The sequence below is a fragment of the Sciurus carolinensis genome, chromosome 16, assembly GCF_902686445.1.
Source record: "Sciurus carolinensis chromosome 16, mSciCar1.2, whole genome shotgun sequence".
NCBI lineage: Eukaryota > Metazoa > Chordata > Mammalia > Rodentia > Sciuridae > Sciurus > Sciurus carolinensis.
This window is the reverse complement of record NC_062228.1, coordinates 59,466,243-59,488,789: the sequence shown is the minus strand read 5'-3', so window position 1 is coordinate 59,488,789 and position 22,547 is coordinate 59,466,243. Positions and strand designations below refer to the sequence as shown.

Genomic DNA, 22,547 nt, shown 5'->3' with positions numbered 1-22,547 from the left:
GGCGCCTTTCCTGGCCCTGCCCGGGAAACACCGCTGCTCCTTTGTCTGTGACTCTCCCGCTCCAGGTGCCCCACCTCAGAGGAGGACGGTGCTTGTCCTCTGTGACTGGCGTCCTGCATGCAGGGTGCACCCAGCTGAGGCGTGAGCTGAGCCGCCCTCCTCTGCAGGTCTAGGGCGGGTCTGTCCCTGTGCTGGTTGATGGACACTTGAGCTGCTTCCTCCTTAGCTGTTGTGAGGGCTGCTGGGCTGACCGTGGAGGACACAGATTGTGTGGGGTCTCGGTGTGTGGCCAGAGGTGGACCCGCTGGGCGATGGCATCCGCTGTGGCTTCTTTTGAGGAACCCACGCTGCTCTCCCTGTGGCTGCTCCCTTCCTGCTCCTCAGCAGCAGGGCACAAGCCCTCCGGGTCCCCACGTCCTCCTCCTCACTTGCATTTCCCATTTTTAGAACAGGAACCCTCGGAATGGGCAGCAGCGTCTCTCGTTGTGTCTTTCTGGGGCACACATCTAACAGGGGCAGTGTGACACTCCATGGGAGGATTGGGTGGCATTTCCCTGGTGACAGCTGCTGCTGCGTGTGCCCACGTGCTCAGCCACCATTTGTACATCCTGGAGAAACTTGCCGAGTGCTCTCCCCATTGTGTCAATGCAGCCGTGTGGTGCTTCCTCCTGGAGTGACCGTGTTTCAGTCACGTGGGGACCTGCTTTGCTCCTTGGACTCTTTGCAGGTGGCTTGGTTTCCAAGTCCTTCCACATGGGTTAGGCTACCCTCCTGAGCCACACTGAGCCACAGCCCAGCCCCCAGTGTCTTCCTTGGTCTGTTCTGGACACAAGACACACTAGTCCAGGTGTTTCCTCTCGTGTCACTTTTCCTGTCCCCTGGAATGTGCTCTCCAGCACAGCGGGTCCCTCTTCCTCAGCACGAGGTGCACACCAAGAGCCCACTGGTGTGTTGTGGCAGGAAGAATCCAGTCAAGGTGACGAGCAGGGCCAAGCTCAGGGGACAGACGGGACCTTCTCAGGGGCAGATGATCACAGGACAGGACTGTGGGTTGAGGGAGCCTCCCAAGAGTCCCAGACCTTGGCCACTGAATCTGTAGATGTCACCCTGCTAGGTGAGGGGTGTGCAGCCGTGACTCAGGGAGGGACCGTGAGTAGTGGGGTCATCAGGATCGTCCAGTGTTCCTAACCCAGTCTCCAGGGTCTCTCTGTGGGAGATGAGGCACACATGGTGGGGAGGAGGCCATGCACCCAGAGGCAGAGACTGGGTGCAGCACTCAGGTGTCCAGGCTGACAGCCTGGGTCAAGCAAGAGTGGACCCCACCCGAACTCTGCAGAGACACGTGGGAATTGGGCCCCTGGCCATCTCAGACCAATGGGCTGCTCTGGAGTTGTGGAGAAGGAGCCAAGCAAAGACCTCCGTTCCCAGAGCCATTTCTGTCCCGCTTCCAACCAAACTTCTCCAAGGATGCCTTGTACTCCCACGCTGCTCCCTCCCTCCAGGAGTTCCTGAACTCTCTCCAGTGAGGTCTCCACACCTTCCCCAACGCTCCACTCAAAGTGCTGACACTCAGGATCCTGCACATGAAGAAGGGCATCAGACAGAGGAAAGGCCCAACGGGAGGCCTGAGCTGTGAACACCACCAGAGGAAGCGCGGGGACAGCTCTGTGCCTTGGCCCTGGCGGTGGGATCGTTTCCTGGGTGACCCCAAAAGCACGGACAAAAACTGAAGAGGAGAGATGGGCTTGCAGCACAGTGAGGAGTCTCTGCACCACCAAGGAAGTGACCAGGCAGGTGACGAGGAGGGAAGGGGAGGGTCACATACGGAGGAACGTGCACACATCTTGGATCAGGGCTTAACATCCAAAGTACACAAGGAACACAGAGGCTTCAGCCAGAAACCACCTGTTCAAGATGGACAAACTGAAGACATTTCACTGAAGAGGATTCAGGGGAACTGCAGACGCGTTTAAGCAGTCCACGTCACTGATCCTCAGGAAAATGCAAATCAAAGGCACGGCGCGTTGTCCCCACACCCCTGCTAGGACAGCCAGTGTCAGAAAGAAAGAGCCCAGTGTAGGTGCAGACACGGAGGGAGGAGCCTGTCTGTGGCAGTGTCACTCAGGAGAGCCGTCGTGGTGCAGGGCACAGCGCCAGCACTGAGACTGGAGCCACCGCAGCATTCAGTCCCACTGCTGGGGGTCAAGGGCCACAGCAAAGGAACCAGCGTGTCAGAGACGCCCGCGCCCCACCTCCATCGCTGCACTGTCCACCATAGCCGAGGCACGGAACCAGCCTGGATGCCACCAGTGGGCGGGCGTTTGCGGAGAAGTGAAGCACAGGCACGCACACACAAACATACAGGCACACACATGCACAAACATGCACACTTGCATGCCTGCACACGCACACAGGACAAACATGCACACACCTATACACGTGTACATGTGCACAGATATGTACACACATGCTCATGCAAACACACACATACTCACACACAGGCACACGACACTCAGCATGATCCTATACAGCCTCAGAAAGGAAGGAAACCTGCCAATTTCAAAACGGGCACAAGCTTGGATGACGTGGTGTTAAGTGAAATAAGCCAGAAATAGGAGCCAATCATCCCATGTGTCCTTGTACATGTGATGTGACAAATTCACACTCAGATGCAAGAGGGCAGGGTGGTGGCCAGGACTGGGGGTGGCAGGCGAGAGGCTGCTCCGAGGGGCAGGGCTGCCGTTGTTGGAAGGAGCCCTGGGCTGGGGTGCCCGGGGACCAGTCAGCAGCACGTGCGGCGTGTTCCCACGCTGGAGGAGAGGCCCTCGCGGTGCTCCACCCCAGGCACACCCGGCAGACGCGGCGGGTCCAAGGCAGGCTGTGCACGAGCACAGATGTGCAGCTGGACGCCCAGAGGGGCGGGTGCTGCCGAGGCAACTCAGGCGCGTCCCTGGATCACACGCCACGTGCGGTGTGTCCAAGCTCAGTGCTGACCGCGGCCAGCAGACGACTGCTATTGTCCATAAATAGTAACATCAGTGACGGTGACATCAGAAAGCACAGAGGCCAAGGTTCACAGAAGCCACGTCGGACGGGAGTCTCTATCAGTTTTATTTGTCAATTGGGCCTCATGAAGCTGGAAGCATTTCTTGAAAATGTCAAAGGCATCCGCATAAATGATGAGAGCTGTCACACAGCGCTGCTGCCGAGGAGGTCACCATGGCGACTGTGCTTCCTCTCCCCCTGCCTGGGTGACCTGCTGTTTCCCAGCGACACACTGTGACATCCATGGGCTGGATTCTGTCCTCTGTCCCAGGGTGTGGACGGCTCCCTTCTGCATCCCTCCCGGGCCAGGATGCGTCTCAGAACCCACCTCCTCCCACAGCCCTGCTCCTCTGTGGGCCAGGCCGCACCCCTCGGTGGCTCAGGGACTCTGCCAAGACCCCGCCCTTCTCGCCCACTGACAGCATTTGCTGGACCTTCCTGTGCTCCCCAGTGAACCCCCCACGCCCCTGCCTGGCCCGCCTCCCTCAGCTCCCCATAGGACACAGTGGCCCCTTCCCTTTGCTGTTGCAGCAGGACCCGCTCTGGCCCATGCTGACCAGGGCAGCCCAGGGGTCCTGCTAGAGTCAAGGTGTCCTGGGCCCTGCTGTCCTCACAGGCCCTGGGTCCTGGCCTCGGCCTGCAGGGCACCTCCCGCCTCCTCTGCTCCAGTCATGTCACAGAGCACAAAGGTGAGCTCTGCCTCCCAGCCGGGGCAGCCCCGCTCCCTGTCCCCCGTCCCGGGTCCCTTCCTCAGAACACAGGCCTGCTTCCTCGCCCACGGCCGTCTTTGCCCCAGCACCACCCCACAGGCCTCGGCAGAAGAGCCGGCTCCCAGCCACCAGCTCCTCTCCCTGCACGGCCTCCCACAAACACACATCAGTACCAACGTGCCCACCTTACTAGATCTCTCTCTTTGTTTCTGTTGCTGCCACCTCTAGAAGGACAGCTGCTGGGGGCAGGTTGGGATGCCAGTGTGCTCAGCCTCCACGGAAACCCTGGGGCAGGTGGAGCTCAACCTGTTACCCAGGCCCATGAGCAGTGTGAACACTACCCCACAAAACCTCACAGGAACCACACGCAACACACACATACACACACACAACACACACACACACATACACACACATACACACACACACATACACATACACACACACATACACACACACGCACAACACACACACACATACACACACATACACACACACACACACACATACACATACACACACACGCACAACACACACACACACACATACACATACACACACACATACACACACACGCACAACACACACACACATACACACACATACACACACACACACACACATACACATACACATACACACAACACACACATATACACACACATACACACACAACACACACACACAGACACACACACACACACACACACACACACACACACACACGAGCCAGACTAGATGCAGCTGAAGGATGACCAGGACTTGCAGAGGCAGGAAGGGGTGGAGCTGCCTGTCAGGAGCAGGGTCTGCACCTGTGAAGTCCCAGGTGCCAGCAGCCTGGCCCAGAGGGTGAGGTGAGTCTCCAGAGGCAGGGAGAGGACGGCGCTGGAAGGGAGTCCCAGGCAGGGACATGGAGGCCCTCTGGTCCAGGCTCTCCATGTGCCCCTGTCACCATCCATGGAGGGGACACACAGCTGATCAAGTCGTGGAGGACGTGGGCCCAGGATGGAGGCTGGTGTTGGGCACAGGTGGCAGGAGCTGAGGCAGATCCAGGGAGCAGGGGAGAGGAGGACCAGGACGACCAGGGTCAGGATGGACGGACAGCAGGGAGGCCAGGCTTAGGAGGAAAGAAGGCCAGTGGTGATGAGGCACCAGGGGGCAGAGGGCTGAGGTCGGGAGCCACACCTGGCTGTGCTGTAGAGACGGGGCCCCAGCCAGAAGCCACAGGGACCCCAGCAGGAAGTGGGGGCTTCAGGACGGGGACAGGGTGTTGCCCGAGGCCATGGGGAGCTGGCCATCCAGGACCATGGCGGGGAGGGGTCCCGGGGCTTGGGCCTGGTGAGACGCTGGGTCACTGACCTGGACTAACCCGTGACAGTGTCTCCACGCTCCACGCCCCTCGCTGGCCTCCCTGGCCTCGCTGCCCTCTTCCTGCAGGACCTCACTCTGAGGGAGGAGACCAGGGCCTTCAGCAGGGCAGCTTGGGAACACTGGGCAGTGGTCCCTGCCCTGTGCCCTGTCAGGGGCTGGAGGTGACTGAGGAGGCAGAGGTGGCCTGAGGACCTCCTTGATGAGACCCGCGTCCCCGACGTCGGGCCAGAACTGGGGACAGACGGCGATGGCCCGGGGCCCAGGCAGTGCCCTCGGCCCCACTCAGCCCCTGCCTGGCGTTGGTGCTCCTGACCCTTCGGGTCCCACTGCTGGGACTCTGGGATTCAGCGTCACACGCCTGCCCTGCCCCGGCCTCCTCTTCATCCCTGGGCAGCACTGACCTGAGCAAGACCAGGCAGAGGCCGAGGAGCTCCATCTTGACAGCCAGCACCCCGATGGCCCCCAGGACCTCCTGGGCCACGGGCCTCGACTTCCCTGCAGAAAAGTGGAGGAGGCCAGGTCACCTGCTAAACCCCAACCCAGACCCCCACACACGAGGCCATGGATGTGGCTCCTCCGGGTTTCCTTCATCCCCAGTGTGGGGACATCCCTGGCCTCCCACCCCGTGCCCTGCCTGCCCAGCTGTTGGACAGAGGAAACGTAACCTTCTCATCATGGAAATGATGACTCTTGCTCATCGACTGACGCGATCAAGAAAGTGAAAGACAACTCACACACTTGGAGCACAGAGCTGCCCATCACGGGGCTGGGGCCACGGTCGGCCATGTGCCAAACCCTCCTAGGGCTCCAGTGACCAAGACCCAAGCAACCCAGGCTGCAGCGGGGCAGGGTCTCGAGAGCACCCCCTCTGAAGAAGACCCACAAACGACCAAGACCTACGCGAAACTCTTCCCAACACCCTTCTCGGCACCTCGGGCAATCAGAGCTGCAGCGCGCGTCCCCTGCTCACCCGGAGCAGAGCACAGTCTTTGCACAAAGGAAAATACCAGTGTTGGCAAGTGTGGGGGATTCGGGAGGCGTATAGGAGGCTGGCGGAGTTCAGAGTGTGCTGAGCGGGGTGGGGCGTGGGGCCGCTGCACCTGCTGAGAAACCTCACCCGAGTCCCGGAGCCTTGGTGGTTCCACTTGGAGGAAAAGCCAAAGGAGCCCGGAGACCCTGCTCCAAGGAACCCTTGTGCACCAAGCTTCCCGGCAGCCAGTCACTGAGTGCTCCTCTAAGTCACAGGAGGGACCTGAAAATCTCTCTTTGGTCAAAGGGGCCAGACACCGAGGCCGCCAGTGTGATTCCACTTCTCTGCAGCATCCAGAGGACAAAGTCCCGGAGATGAGCAGGTCGGGGTCGGCCAGAGGAGAAGACGTGCCTCCTGGGCGGGGGTTCCTCCTCGGGCGAGGAGAGCGTCTGGAACCACACGTGGTTGGGGGCGTGCATCCCTGCCCGTGGGCAACACCCACACTCTTGTGCACAGTGGTTGGGCTGGGTGTGAGCTGCGTGGGTTGTGTCTCAATAGACACATACAGACGTCCATTTTAGACGTACACAGAGACCCGAAATCCCACCAAAGGCTGGCCAAGACCCAAAGGGTCCCTTCAGGCGTGGAGGGTGTCGCTGGGGCTGAGTAGGTCCTGAGCCCTGGGTTCAATCCCCACTCCAGAAACACAACCCGTCACCAGGTTCTCCCCACCCTGGCCTGCTGGCAATGCTCACACACCCCTTGCTTGTGGGAAGGTGTTTTGTCCACTCTCGGGGGACAAACACCTGGTCATACTTCTCAGATTGAGAAGAACTAATGACCCAGACACGTTTCCTGTTCAGTTACTGAGCTCACTGCCATGAGGAGGGTCAGGACTGTCCGTGGCACACTCCTGTCACCTGAATGAAATCAGGGCCAGGGCTGCAGGTGGCAGAAGGCTCCACAGAGTCAGGTCCTCCTGCCCATACAGTGGGTCACCACCATCACCAGGAACGAGGACCCTGAGTGCTACCGACATCCAGAGAAGTCCTCAAGTGGACCAACCAAGGCTCAGCTCAGCCTGAGTGGACATGGCCTCTTGTGGGAGGGGCCTGAGCCAGGGACAGACAGCTGGTGGGTTCTGTGAGTGTCCTGTGAGTGCGTCTCCTCCCACAGGGGTCAGGTCAGAGCTGTTGGGGAATAAAAAGAGGAGGCTGGGAAGCCCAGTTCTGCTGTGTGAATGTCACCCTGTCCCTGTGGTGGTGAGGGGCATGTGCTGGTAGCCAGGTAGCTAGGGAGGGTGGGGACAGGAGCTCAAGGCAGCCATGAGGTGTGGGTGGGGAGGGGTCACTGGGTTCCCCAACAGGGGACTCTGTCACCAGGTGTGTCCAGGATGAGGGGGACCCAGCCCTGCCCTGAGCTGAAGAGGTCCTGCTCCCCTAGCCCCAGCGAGGCTCCTCCCTACCTGGGCCAGCTCCTGGGGAGACCCTGCCTGAGGGTTCCCTGCAGCATCTGGGACAGACACACAGGGCTTGTTCCCCTTTTAGGTGGATTTAGGGTGAGATAAACCAGCACTCCACACCCTCATCTCGGAAACCACAGACACACAGAGGGACAGGGCCTGTGCCCTTCCATATCCATGACTCAACAGGTCCCTGGGACATGGCCACAGGTGTCCACAGCCCTGGGACCCAAGTTGTCTTCCCTGGACCCTCACACTCGAAGGGACACAGGTGTCCTGGCCCATCACTCACAGGTGACATTGAGCTGGATGGTTCTCTCTGTGGTCACACCAGCTGCAGGGAACGTCACCCGACAGGTGAGGTTGGTGCCGTGGTCCTGGGGCCGCGGGATGAGTGTGAGCACCGAGGAGTGGGTGATGCTGGCGCCCAGGGAGGACACAGAGGTCCCCTCCCAGGAGAAGGTGGGGGACGTCCCCTGCTCACAGGCCCAGGGCACAGAGCAGGTCAGGTTGCTGGGACGGCCGGACTCCAGGGTCCCAGGGAGGAGGATGTCGGGGCTGTGGGTCAGGGCTGGTGAGCAGAGGGGGACAGGAGGGTCAGGAGGGAGGGCAGGAGGTGTGGCCCTGAGAGAAGCTCAGGCTCGGATCCAGCTGCTCCCCGAGTCCCTGTTGCTTGTCCCACCTCCCCAGGGCAGCGTCCCCCCAGCCCTGCCCCTGCTGGTGACCTCCCTGAGGCTGCCCTGGATCTGGAGCCTTACCTATGACGTTCACTGAGACCTGGCTTGCACAGTAATTCCACTTCACATTTCCTCTCTTCATCCGGAAGAAGTACAACCCGGTGTCGCTGTTCCGTGCGTCTCTGATGCTCAGGGAGCAGTCCTTGGTTGTTGGGTTCCCGAGGAGGAGGAAGCGGCCCTGGGTCTCCTCCTGCACACTCCAAGCAGGGTCTTTTGTGGCCACTGGAGAGTCGTGGTCTGTATCAGCCCATTCATGGAACCAGTAGCCAGAGACATTGCCAGGCCCTGAGTTGGGGTAGGAGAAGTTGCAGGGCACCAGCACACACAGACCCTGCTGTACCGTCACGGACGGCAATGCATCCAGCCTATAGCTCAGATCCTTAGCACTGCACCCCCGGGGAGTCCGAGGGGCGTCATGGCGCGCTCTCCACGTCCCCTCTCCACAGGCGTACTCCACTGCCCACAGCAGGGACAGCCACAGCCACAGCATCCGGGAGGCAGAGGGCTCCTGGGCTCCTGGGAATGTGCAGAGCAGAGAGAGCAGGCGGAGGGGAAGCTGGGGAGGGGCGGGACCTGGGTGACTGACAGAAGAGGAACCTAGACGCACCCACTGCAGTCCTTCTCCTCTGTGCTGAGAGGCCAGAAAGCCCACAGCCGGAGACCCCAAGGCCTGTCCAGAGAGGAGTGGAGGAGAGAAGAGGCCTTGCCCTGCCCCCATCTTGGCGCCTCCCTGGGACACTTAGGATGGGACCAGGACCCTGGGGACACTGGAAGCATGTGACTTTGGCGGGGTCTGAGTCCTCCCACCATGAGGGGCTTTTCTGTGTACCACTGTGCACTCCAGGACCTAGCCAACTCCGCCTGCACCTAGAGCCAGCCTCGACTCGTCCCGTGGAGTGGTGGGTCCTGCAGGAGGGACTCTGTGGGGTCTGGTCTGGACAGAAGAGAGGCAGAGGGCAACACCAGCCAGCCATTCAGCCTCTCTGCAAACCCGCAGGGAGCTCTCTGCACTGCTGAGAGACTACAAGAGGCCGGCCCTCGGGGTCCCCACCTGGGACGCCCCACACAGGAGCCTCAGGCTGCCGGCTCCAGAGCTGTGGTTGCCGGTGAGTCAGCCAGGTGTGTTGGTAGCATGATGGGTGTGTTTAACAAGGTGAGCACAGAGCTGTGCCCGGCATCTAGGACAGCGACCTGCTGTGTCCTCAGGTGGCACAGACAGGGAGCAGGGCTTCTCAACCAGCCAGAAGGAGCTTCTCCCAAGAGTGCTGCCTGCTGGGCATGCACTGGGTGATTTGGGGACGTGCTGTCACGCACACTGGCATTTCCACATTAGTCTGCACCTCAGTGGTAAGGATCCTCGAGGGACGTCAGGTTTTCAGACAGCCCCGGTGGATCACACGCACAAGGTGACGTGGCCCAGCTGGAGTGGCCTCCTCCTCGTCCGGCCAGGGCTCCAATCTGGTTTCACTTCCTGGCTGCACGTGTTCCAGCGTCATGGCGGCTTGGTCATGTGTCCATGCCTGCTCCTGTCATCATGGACCAGTCCCCGCACTCCCATGGACGCCTCTTCTACACATCCTCCAGGTGACAGTGACACCAGGTGACACCAGTGGTCAGGCTCTGTGACTATGAAAGGAAGCTGCTGGAAACACAAAACACATGGACCTGCCACTGTTTGTGTGGAGGTGAGTTCACACTTCACTCGGGTAAGGACTTAGGAGCAGTTCTCCTGATCCCGTGGCGAGTGTGAGTTCACGTTCAGGTGACAGGTCCAGACTCCTCCCCAGCGTGGTGGGACCTCTGGTTTCCCCACTGACGCCTCAGTGAGCTCTGCTTGCCCCAGATCCCCTTCACATTGGGTGTGGTCAGGGTGGTCTTAAAATCACTTCCTTTTTACCTTTCTTCTTTCCTTTGTGAGGTGTGTGTTAGTGCGTCACGGTTGTGCCTGAGAGCGGGGTTCACCTGCACACGGTGGTCTGTGCAGGAGGCTGTCGGCTCCATTTCAGTTCCCAGTGCTGTGTCCCTCCCTCTCCTCCTCCCCTGAGCCCTCCCTCTCCCCCCTGGGCTTCTGTCCACTTCCTGTTCTTTCAAGGGGAATCTTGTTGATGCCCATGAACGTGGAATTCAGGTGCTGTTTTCATGGAGATGCACAGCATGACTCGATCCCTTCGTTCCCTTCCTGCTCCGCTGTCCCTCCTTTCTCCCGTGGAATGGCACTGCACACACCTGGCTGCCTCTGGAGCTTCACAAGGCGAAGACTGTGGAGCAGGGTTTCCTGCGGTGACTGGCCGCTGCATTTTCTCCTCCAGTGAGGCAGCTGGCCACGCGCCCGCCCCTCTTTACTCTTACGGTAAAACACACAGGGAAACAGGCTGCAAGATCACTGTAGGTGCACCAGGAGGTGACACGGGGTCATCCATCCACACCGTGATCCCAGGATGCTTCCCTCTCCCCAGGACCTGGAGCTCTGTGCCCATGAGAGGCGCCTTTCCTGGCCCTGCCCGGGAAACACCGCTGCTCCTTTGTCTGTGACTCTCCCGCTCCAGGCGCCCCACCTCAGAGGAGGACGGTGCTTGTCCTCTGTGACTGGCGTCCTGCATGCAGGGTGCACCCAGCTGAGGTGCGAGCTGAGCCGCCCTCCTCTGCAGGTCTAGGTCGGGTCTGTCCATGCGCTGGTTGATGGACACTTGAGCTGCTTCCTCCTTAGCTGTTGTGAGGGCTGCTGGGCTGACCGTGGAGGACGCAGATTGTGTGGGGCCTCGGTGTGTGGCCAGAGGTGAACCCGCTGGACGATGGCATCCACTGTGGCTTCTTTTGAGGAACCCACGCTGCTCTCCGTGTGGCTGCTCCCTTCCTGCTCCTCAGCAGCAGGGCACAAGCCCTCCAGGTCCCCACGTCCTCCTCCTCACGTGCATTTCCCATTTTTAGAACGGGAACCCTCAGAATGGGCAGCAGTGTCTCTCGTTGTGTCTTTCTGGGGCACACATCTAACAGGGGCAGTGTGACGCTCCATGGGAGGATTGGGTGGCATTTCCCTGGTGACAGCTGCTGCTGCGTGTGCCCACGTGCTCAGCCACCATTTGTACATCCTGGAGAAACGTGCCGAGTGCTCTCCCCATTGTGTCAATGCAGCCGTGTGGTTCTTCCTCCTGGAGTGACCGTGTTTCAGTCACGTGGGGACCTGCTTTGCTCCTTGGTCTCTTTGTGGTTGGCCTGGTTTCCAAGTCCTTCCTTGAGGACTGAACCCCATGTCCCACCCGTGTTAGGCTACCCTCCTGAGCCACACTGAGCCACAGCCCAGCCCCCAGTGTCTTCCTTGGTCTGTTCTGGAGACAAGATACCCTAGTCCAGGTGTTTCCTCTCGTGTCACTTTTCCTGTCCCCTGGAATGTGCCCTCCAGCACAGTGGGTCCCTCTTCCTCAGCACGAGGTGCACACCAAGAGCCCACTGGTGTGTTGGGGTAGGAAGAACCCAGACAAGGTGATGAGCAGGACCAAGCTCAGGGGACAGACGGGGCCTCCTCAGGGACAGATGGTCACAGGACAGGGCTGTGGGCTGAGGGAGCCTCCCAAGAGTCCCAGGCCTTGACCACTGAATCTGTAGATGTCACCCTCCTAGGTGAGGGGTGTGCAGCCGTGACTCAGGGAGGGACCGTGAGTAGTGGGGTCATCAGGATTGTCCAGTGTTCCTAACCCAGTCTCCAGGGTCTCTCTGTGGGAGATGAGGCACACATGGTGGGGAGGAGGCCTTGCACCCAGAGGCAGAGACTGGGTGCAGAACTCAGGGGTCCAGGCTGACAGCCTGGGTCAAGCAAGAGCGGACCCCACCTGAGCTCTGCAGAGACAGGTGGGAATTGGGCCCCTCGCCATCTCAGACCAATGGGCTGCTCTGGAGGTTGTGGAGAAGAAGCCAAGCAAAGCCCTCCATTCCCAGAGCCATTTCTGTCCCGCTTCCAACCAAACTTCTCCAAGGATGCCTTGCACTCCCACACCGCTCCCTCCCTCCAGGAGTTCCTGAACTCTCTCCAGTGAGGTCTCCACACCTTCCCCAACGCTCCACTCAAAGTGCTGACACTCAGGATCCTGCACATGAAGAAGGTCATCAGACAGAGGAAAGGCCCAACGGGAGGCCTGAGCTGTGAACACCACCAGAGGAAGCACGGGGACAGCTCTGTGCCTTGGCCCTGGCGGTGGGATTGTTTCCTGGGTGACCCCAAAAGCACGGACAAAAACTGAAGAGGAGAGATGGGCTTGCAGCACAGTGAGGAGTCTCTGCACCACCAAGGAAGTGACCAGGCAGGTGACGAGCAGGGAAGGGGAGGGTCACATACGGAGGAACGTGCACACATCTTGGATCAGGGCTTAACATCCAAAGTACACAAGGAACACAGAGGCTCCAGCCAGAAACCACCTGTTCAAGATGGACAGACTGAAGACATTGCACTGAAGAGGATTCAGGGGAACTGCAGACGTGTTTAAGCAGTCCACGTCACTGATCCTCAGGAAAATGCAAATCAAAGGCACATGGCACGTTGTCCCCACACCCCTGCTAGGACAGCCAGTGTCAGAAAGAAAGAGCCCAGTGTAGGTGCAGACACGGAGGGAGCAGCCTCTCTGTGGCAGTGTCACTCAGGAGATCTGTCGTGGTGCAGGGCACAGTGCCAGCGCTGAGGCTGGAGCCACCGCAGCATTCAGTCCCACTGCTGGGGGTCAAGGGCCACAGCGAAGGAACCAGCGTATCAGAGACGCCCGCGCCCCACCTCCATCGCTGCACTGTCCACCATAGCCGAGGCACGGAACCAGCCTGGATGGCCACCAGTGGGCGGGCGTTTGCGGAGAAGTGAAGCACAGGCACACACACACACAAACACACACACACAATCGCACACACGTGCAGAGAGGCACATGTGCACACACGTGCATGCACATCAACATACACACATGTACACTGACATACATGTGCACACACATGCATGCACACACAAACATACAGGCACACACATGCACAAACATGCACACTTGCATGCCTGCACACGCATACAGGACAAACATGCACACACCTATACACGTGTACATGTGCACAGATATGTACACACATGCTCATGCAAACACACACATACTCACACACACAGGCACACACAGGCACACACACACTCAGCATGATCCTATACAGCCTCGGAAAGGAAGGAAACCTGCCATTTTCAAAAACAGGCACAAGCTTGGATGACGTGGTGTTAAGTGAAATAAGCCAGAAATAGGAGGACAATCATCCCATGTGTCCTTGTACATGTGATGTGACAAACTCACACTCAGATGCAAGAGGGCAGGGTGGTGGCCAGGGCTGGGGGCGGCAGGCGAGAGGCTGTCCGAGGGGCAGGGCTGCGGTTGTTGGAAGGAGCCCTGGGCTGGGGCGCCGGGGACCAGTCAGCAGCACGTGCGGCGTGTTCCCACGCTGGAGGAGAGGCCCTCGCGGTGCTCCACCCCAGGCACACCCGGCAGACGCGGCGGGTCCAAGGCAGGCTGTGCACGAGCACAGATGTGCAGCTGGACGCCCAGAGGGGCGGGTGCTGCCGAGGCAGCTCAGGCGCGTCCCTGGATCACACGCCACGTGCGGTGTGTCCAAGCTCAGTGCTGACCGCGGCCAGCAGACGACTGCTATTGTCCATAAATAGTAACATCAGTCACGGTGACATCAGAAAGCACAGAGGCCGAGGTTCACAGAAGCCACGTCGGACGGGAGTCTCTATCAGTTTTATTTGTCAATTGGGCCTCATGAAGCTGGAAGCATTTCTTGAAAATGTCAAAGGCATCCGCATAAATGATGAGAGCTGTCACACAGCGCTGCTGCCGAGGAGGTCACCATGGCGACTGTGCTTCCTCTCCCCCCTGCCTGGGTGACCTGCTGTTCCCCAGCGACACACTGTGACATCCATGGGCTGGATTCTGTCCTCTGTCCCCGGGTGTGGACGGCTCCCTTCTGCATCCCTCCCGGGCCAGGATGCGTCTCAGAACCCACCTCCTCCCATAGCCCTGCTCCTCTGTGGGCCAGGCCGCACCCCTCGGTGGCTCAGGGAAGCACTCTGCCAAGTCACCTCCCTTCTCGCCCAATGACAGCATCTGCTGGACCTTCCCGTGCTGCCCCAGTGAACCCCCCACGCCCCTGCCTGGCCCGCCTCCCTCAGCTCCTCATAGGAGGCTGCAGTGGCCCCTTCCCTTTGCTGTTGCAGCAGGACCCGCTCTGGCCCATACTGACCAGGGCAGCCCAGGGGTCCTGCTAGAGTCAAGGTGTCCCGGGCCCTGCTGTCCTCACAGGCCCTGGGTCCTGGCCTCGGCCTGCAGGGCACCTCCCGCCTCCTCTGCTCCAGTCACGTCACAGAGCACAGAGGTGGCCTCTGCCTCCCAGCCGGGGCAGCCCCTGCTCCCTGTCCCCCGTCCCGGGTCCCTTCCTCAGAACACTGGCCTGCTTCCTCGCCCACGGCCGTCTTTGCCCCAACACCACCCCACAGGCCTCGGCAGCAGAGCCGGCTCCCACCCACCAGCTCCTCTCCCTGCACGGCCTCCCACAAACACGCATCAGTACCAACGTGCCCACCTTACTAGATCTCTCTCTTTGTTTCTGTTGCTGCCACCTCTAGAAGGACAGCTGCTGGGGGCAGGTTGGGATGCCAGTGTGCTCAGCCTCCACGGAAACCCTGGGGCAGGTGGAGCTCAACCTGTTACCCAGGCCCATGAGCAGTGTGAACGCTACCCCACAAAACCTCACAGGAACCACACACAACACACACACACACTCACATATACACACACACACACACAAACACACACAACACACACACACACATACACACACAACACACACACACACACACATACACACACATACTCACACACACACATACACACACACACACACACACCACACATACACACACACAGATACACACACACACACACACACACACACACACACGAGCCAGACTAGATGCAGCTGAAGGATGACCAGGACTTGCAGAGGCAGGAAGGGGTGGAGCTGCCTGTCAGGAGCAGGGTCTGCACCTGTGAAGTCCCAGGTGCCAGCAGCCTGGCCCAGAGGGTGAGGTGAGTCTCCAGAGGCAGGGAGAGGACGGCGCTGGAAGGGAGTCCCGGGCATGGACATAGGAGGCCCTCTGGTCCAGGCTCTCCGTGTGCCCCTGTCACCGTCCATGGAGGGGACACACAGCTGATCAAGTCATGGAGGACGTGGGCCCAGGATGGAGGCTGGTGTTGGGCACAGGTGGCAGGAGCTGAGGCAGATCCAGGGAGCAGGGGAGAGGAGGACCAGGAACGACCAGGGTCAGGATGGACGGACAGCAGGGAGGCCAGGCTTAGGAGGAAGGAAGGCCAGTGGTGATGAGGCACCAGGGGGCAGAGGGCTGAGGTCGGGAGCCACACCTGGCTGTGCTGTAGAGACGGGGCCCCAGCCAGGAGCCACAGGGACCCCAGCAGGAAGTGGGGGCTTCAGGACGGGGACAGGGTGTTGCCCGAGGCCATGGGAGCTGGCCATCCAGGACCATGGCGGGGAGGGGTCCCGGGGCTTGGGCCTGGTGAGACGCTGGGTCACTGACCTGGACGAACCCGTGACAGCGTCTCCACGCTCCACGCCCCTCGCTGGCCTCCCTGGCCTTGCTGCCCTCTTCCTGCAGGACCTCACTCTGAGGGAGGAGACCAGGGCCTTCAGCAGGGCAGCTTGGGAACACTGGGCAGTGGTCCCTGCCCTGTGCCCTGTCAGGGGCTGGAGGTGACTGAGGAGGCAGAGGTGGCCTGAGGACCTCCTTGATGAGACCCGCGTCCCCGACGTCGGGCCAGAACTGTGGACAGACGGCGATGGCCTGGGGCCCAGGCAGTGCCCTCGGCCCCGCTCAGCCCCTGCCTGGCGTTGGTGCTCTTGACCCTTCGGGTCCCACTGCTGGGACTCTGGGATTCAGCGTCACACGCCTGCCCTGCCCCGGCCTCCTCTTCATCCCTGGGCAGCACTGACCTGAGCAAGACCAGGCAGAGGCCGAGGAGCACCATCTTGACAGCCAGCACCCCGATGGCCCCCAGGACCTCCTGGGCCACGGGCCTCAAATTCCCTGCAGAAAAGTGGACGAGGCCAGGTTCACCTGCTAAACCCCAACCCAGAGCCCCACACACGAGGCCATGGATGTGGCTCCTCTGGGTTTCCTTCACCCCCAGTGTGGAGCATCAGCCCTGGCCTCCCACCCCGTGCCCTGCCTGCCCAGCTGTTGGACAGAGGAAACGAAACCTTCTCATCATGGAAATGATGACTCTTGCTCATCGACTGACACCATCAAGAAAGTGAAAGACAACTCACACACTTGGAGCACAGAGCTGCCCATCACCCGGTCAGCCATGTGCCAAACCCTCCTAGGGCTCCAGTGACCAAGACCCAAGCAACCCAGGCTGAAGCCGGGCAGGGACTCGAGAGCACCCCCTCTGAAGAAGACCCACAAACGACCAAGACCTACGCGAAACTCTTCCCAACACCCTTCTCGGTACCTCGGGCAATCAGAGCTGCAGTGCGCGTCCCCTGCTCTCCCCGAGCAGAGCACAGTCTTTGCACAAAGGAAAATACCAGTGTTGGCAAGAGTGTGGGGGATTCGGGAGGCAGGTAGGAGGCTGGCGGAGTTCAGAGTGTGCTGAGCGGGGGGCGTGGGGCCGCTGCACCTGCTGAGAAACCTCACCCGAGTCCCGGAGCCTTGGTGGTTCCACTCGGAAGGAAGGGCCAAAGGAGCCCGGAGACCCTGCTCCAAGGAACCCTTGTGCACCAAGCTTCCCGGCAGCCGGTCACTGAGTCCTCCTCTAAGTCACAGGAGGGACCTGAAAATCTCTCTTTGGTGAAGAGGCCAGACACCGAGGCCGCTAGTGTGATTCCACTTCTGTGCAGCATCCAGAGGGCAAAGTCCCGGAGATGAACAGGTCCGGGTCGGCCAGAGGAGAAGACGTGCCTCCTGGGCGGGGGTTCCTCCTCGGGCGAGGAGAGCATCTGGAACCACACGTGGTTGGGGGCATGCATCCCTGCCCGTGGGCAACACCCACACTCTTGTGCACAGTGGTTGGGCTGGGTGTGAGCTGCGTGGGTTCTGTCTCAATAGACACGTGCGGACGTCCATTTTAGAAGTACACAGAGACCCGAAATCCCACCAAAGACTGGCCAAGACCCAAAGTGTCCCTCCAGGTGTGGAGGGTGTCGCTGGGGCTGAGTAGGTCCTGAGCCCTGGGTTCAATCCCCACTCCAGAAACACAACCCGTCACCAGGTTCTCCCCACCCTGGCCTGCTGGCAATGCTCACACACCCCTTGCTTGTGGGAAGGTGTTTTGTCCACTCTCGGGGGACAAACACCTGGTCATACTTCTCAGATTGAGAAGAACTAATGACCCAGACATATTTCCTGTTCCCTGCTGAAGGCCCTGGTCTCCTCCCTCAGAGTGAGGTCCCGCAGGAAGAGGGCAGCGAGGCCAGGGAGGCCAGCGAGGGGCATGGAGCGTGGAGACGCTGTCACGGGTTAGTCCAGGTCAGTGACCCAGCGTCTCACCAGGCCCAAGCCCCGGGACCCCTCCCCACCATGGTCCTGGATGGCCAGCTCCCCATGGCTACGGGCAATACCCTGTCCCCGTCCTGAAGCCCCCACTTCCTGCTGGGGTCCCTGAGTTACTGAGCTCACTGCCATGAGGAGGGTCAGGACTGTCCGTGGCACACTCCTGTCACCTGAATGAAATCAGGGCCAGGGCTGCAGGTGGCAGAAGGCTCCACAGAGTCAGGTCCTCCTGCCCATACAGTGGGTCACCACCATCACCAGGAACGAGGACCCTGAGTGCTACCGACATCCAGAGAAGTCCTCAAGTGGACCAACCAAGGCTCAGCTCAGCCTGAGTGGACATGGCCTCTTGTGGGAGGGGCCTGAGCCGGGGACAGACAGCTGGTGGGTTCTGTGAGTGCCCTGTGAGTGCGTCTCCTCCCACAGGGGTCAGGTCAGAGCTGTTGGGGAATAAAAAGAGGAGGCTGGGAAGCCCAGTTCTGCTGTGTGAATGTCACCCTGTCCCTGTGGTGGTGAGGGCAGGTGCTGGTAGCCAGGTAGCTAGGGAGGGTGGGAACAGGAGCTCAAGGCAGCCATGAGGTGTGGGTGGGGAGGGGTCACTGGGTTCCCCAACAGGGGACTCTGTCACCAGGTGTGTCCAGGATGAGGGGGACCCAGCCCTGCCCTGAGCTGAAGAGGCCCTGCTCCCCCAGCCCAGCGAGGCTCCTCCCTACCTGGGCCAGCTCCTGGGGAGACCCTGCCTGAGGGTTCCCTGCAGCATCTGGACAGGAACACAGGGCTTGTTCCCCTTTTAGGTGGATTTAGGGTGAGATAAACCAGCACTCCACACCCTCATCTCGGAAACCACAGACACACAGAGGGACAGGGCCTGTGCCCTTCCATGTCCATGACTCAACAGGTCCCTGGGACATGGCCACAGGTGTCCACTAGCCCTGGGACCCAAGTTGTCTTCCCTGGACCCTCACACCTCGAATGAGATCACAGGTGTCCTGGCCCATCACTCACAGGTGACATTGAGCTGGATGGTTCTCTCTGTGGTCACACCAGCTGCAGGGAACGTCACCCGACAGGTGAGGTTGGTGCCGTGGTCCTGGGGCCGAGGGGTGAGCGTGAGCACCGAGGAGTGGGTGATGCTGGCGCCCAGGGAGGACACAGAGGTCCCCTCCCAGGAGAAGGTGGGGGGTGTCCCCTGCTCACAGGCCCAGGGCACAGAGCAGGTCAGGTTGCTGGGACGGCCAGACTCCAGGGTTTCCGGGAGGAGGATGTCGGGGCTGTGGGTCAGGGCTGGCGAGCAGAGGGGGACAGGAGGGTCAGGAGGGAGGGCGGGAGGTGTGGCCCTGAGAGAAGCTCAGGCTGTGATCCAGCTGCTCCCCGAGTCCCTGTTGCTTGTCCCACCTCCCCAGGGCAGGGTCCCCCCAGCCCTGCCCCTGCTGGTGACCTCCCTGAGGCTGCCCTGGATCTGGAGCCTTACCTGTGACGTTCACTGAGACCTGGTTTGCACAGTAATTCCACTTCACATTTCCTTTCTCCATCCAGAAGAAGTATGACCCTGTTGTCGCTGTTCCGTGCGTCTCTGATGCTCAGGGAGCAGTCCTTGCTTGTTGGGTTCCCCAGGAGGAGGAAGCGGCCCTGGGTCTCCTCCTGCACACTCCGAGCGGGGTCATTTGTGGCCACTGGAGAGTCGTAGTCTGTGTTGCCCCCTGAATGGTACCAGTAGCCAGAGACAGTTCCAGGTGCAACTTCAGGGTAGGAGAAGCTACAGGGCACCAGCACGCAGAGACCCTCCTGCACTGTCACGGACCTCGATGCATCCAGCCTAAATCTTGAATCCTTAGCCTTGCACCTCAGGGGAAGTCCCCGGGGAATCCCTGAGTGAAGCTTAGGGACATGAAAGAAAACCCCGAATGGATCATCTCCAAAGGCCCACTTGACTGTCCACAGCAGGGAAGCAGCAGCCCCAGCATCCGGGAGGCAGAGGGCTCCTGGGCTCCTGGGAATGTGCAGAGCAGAGAGAGCAGGCGGAAGGGAAGCTGGCAGGACCCACGGATCTGGCAGGACTCACGGAAGCTGGGGAGTGGCCAGAGACCTTGGTGACTGACAGAAGAGGAACCTGAGACCCACTCACTGTAGGAACCTGTCCCTTCTCCATAGCATGGATGGAAACCCCATATCCAGGGCCCAGAGACCCACCCAGAGAGGAACAGAGGGACCAGAGGCCAGGTCTACCCCTTTCTCTGAGGCTTCCCTGGATTACCAGGACCTGGACTGGAAATGCGTGTACTGCCAGCATTCCTTTAGGACTTCAACGATGTCCACCCTGTCTCTGGGGGTCAGACTGGACCTCTGAGGTTCTCTGAGGCACACGAGATGGGAACACCACGTCTGAGAGTGCTTCTGCCCAGGCTGAGGTGCTGCTGTGTCCCTTATTTTGCACCACAAAGCAGTCCCTTCCTGGGCTGGCATGAGGAAGCCACAGTGTTGCCCCAAACTGTATTTCTCAATCTTGCTCAATCACACTCCCCGGGACCTGGGCCACCTGCACAGACATTTCATAATATTTGACAGGGCATGGTGGAGCTCCTGCCACCTAGTGGGTGGAGGCCAGAGATGCAGCAATGTCCTGCCTCGAAAGGGAGCCGTCCCCCGTGGGTAGTCCTTGCTGCCAGGTGTGGGCATCTGGGCATAGAAGTGGGCAGGGCCCTGGTGAAATGTGGAGACAGCCACCTCTTGCTCACTCTGCAGTGGGGTCGAAGGCCGCTGCCAGCAGCTCCCTCCTTGCCCTCGAGGTGATCCCTGGGCCAGGGAGTCAGACAAGTTGCTGGGACAAGGAGCAGCACAGCTGTGGAACGTGGCCTCATGTGAGACTGGAGGTGGTCTGTCCTCTCAGCAGACTGGAGGATATTCCCAGAGACGGAGCCCTGCCAGGGGCGGGCACATGGCAATGGCGCAGGGCTGGGGAGGGCCTCTCCTGAGCTCCCCACGTTCTCCCGGTTCATCTGACGCTTCTCCCCAAGGACGTGGTCAGGCGCCTGTAGGTCTTCTCTGATTTCTCACCTCCCAGCATCCTACCCTGCCGCAGGTGGGCAGGCTTTCCCCCCGTGGAGCCCACACCTGTGCCTATTGATAACTGCCGTGCTGCTAAGAGAGGAATGTCCCCTCACCTGCCAGTTCCTGTGCTGAGGTCCTAACCCCTGAGGTGGTGGTGTTCAGGGGCGGGGCCTCGGGGAGGCCATTAGGTCACAAGAGTGGAGCCTTCCTGAGTGGGATTGGTGCCCTTGCAGTAGAGAGCCACCTCAGCCCTTCCACCTCGAGAGGCCACTGTGAGCTGGTGGACCAAGCGGGGGCCTCACCAGACAGACCCCGCTGGTGCACTGCTGTGCCCACTGCCAGGGCAGAGAAGGGTCCCTGCCTCCCTCCATCCTCACAGGACAACATCTGCCCTGAGCTGGGTGTTGATCATAGGACGGGGCTAGCCCGGGAAGGTCTCCTCTGTGACAGGTAATCTCAGCGGCTGCCCAGATGACTGGCCCAACAGTATCTGGATGAGTCCTGCTCCTCCTCCCACACAGGCTTCTCCGCTGGGGCTGGGATAATAACTAGGGTTTGTATACGGTTTCATCACAACCAAAGGTGCATGTGTTGGAAGCTTGTCCCCAGTGTGGTCACACTGGGAGGTGATACGGTCACCAGGCATCACTCTCAGAAGGGATTAATGTAGTTCTCACAGGACCCCAGTTCGTTCTCATAAAAGAAGGTCATTATAAAAAGAGGGACCATGTTGTCCTGTAGCCAGAAGGCCCTCCCCAGGGTCAAACAGGTGAGGATACCCAATCCTAGACTTTAAGCCTCCAAAGCTGTGAGCTAAAGAACTCTCTTTCTTTATGAAGTGCCCACTCTCAGGTACTTTGTTACAGCATTAGGAAATGGTCTAATACAGAGACCTTGAGTAGAAGCAAGAAGAGAGTCAGAGCAGGTTGGAGGAAGTGGGAGGAGAGAGGCTTCAGGAGGGGACAGAAAATGCACCATAGTAATAGTTACTCATCCACCCACTCATCTGTGCACATTTCCTGAGTCCTCATTCCTTCATTTGTGCATTCCAAAATACCTAATGACAGGAACTGCTTATAGCAAAGGCTTAGTGATCACAATGGCTCAATTGCTTATTAATCTCCTTGAATCACATTAGCTCTTCTATGAAGAAGATGCTATTTATTTTACTAAATGGAGAACTGAGGATGGTGGATGTTAGAAAACTTGCCCATGTCCCCATATATTTAGTATTCACTGGTTTAAACCTTCCTTGCCTGGTAACAGAGTCTTTGCTTTTAAGTGGAAGTCACTAGGGTGGCTGCTAATCTAGTACCTCTATTGTCCTTAAAGGAAGAGGGGAGACAGAGAGACTGTAGGGAGGCGAGCTGTCTGCAAGCTGCAGGCTGCAAGGATTCCAACAGCCCGGGAGGCCCGAGCTGAGCGAGGTCTGGGGCAGACTCTCCACCACAGCCACATCAGGAACCAGGCCTGCCCTCACCTTGACTTCTGACTTCTGGCCTTCGGAGCATGAGAAATCTCGTTTCTGCTATTTTAAGCCACGCAGTCTGCAGTGTTTCCTGACGGCAGCCTCCGCCATGCAGACAGCAGAGGCCAAGGCAGGCTGTGTCAGCTCTAGGAATCTTCT

General features: G+C 59.7%; 1 protein-coding gene across 3 annotated transcripts in view; it reads right to left on the bottom strand.

The window, feature by feature from the left end:
• LOC124967296 (sialic acid-binding Ig-like lectin 9) overlaps positions 1-22,547 on the bottom strand; it is a 76,136-nt gene that overhangs the window by 21,125 nt on the left and 32,464 nt on the right. Inside the window, exons 2-5 of one of the 3 annotated variants that reach the window (XR_007105506.1) lie at positions 18,878-19,156; positions 16,312-18,312; positions 15,899-15,985; positions 15,460-15,657 (exon numbers count right to left, since the gene is read on the bottom strand). Coding sequence is in view for 2 of the 3 variants with exons in the window: in XM_047529441.1 (XP_047385397.1) it covers positions 18,878-19,156 (279 nt within the window). In the remaining variant the exon portion in view is untranslated. Of the gene's footprint in view, positions 1-7,850; positions 7,875-15,459; positions 15,658-15,898; positions 15,986-16,311; positions 18,313-18,877; positions 19,157-22,547 lie in introns of those variants that run through there. The other 2 variants (XM_047529441.1, XM_047529440.1) reach the window with 2 other exon arrangements.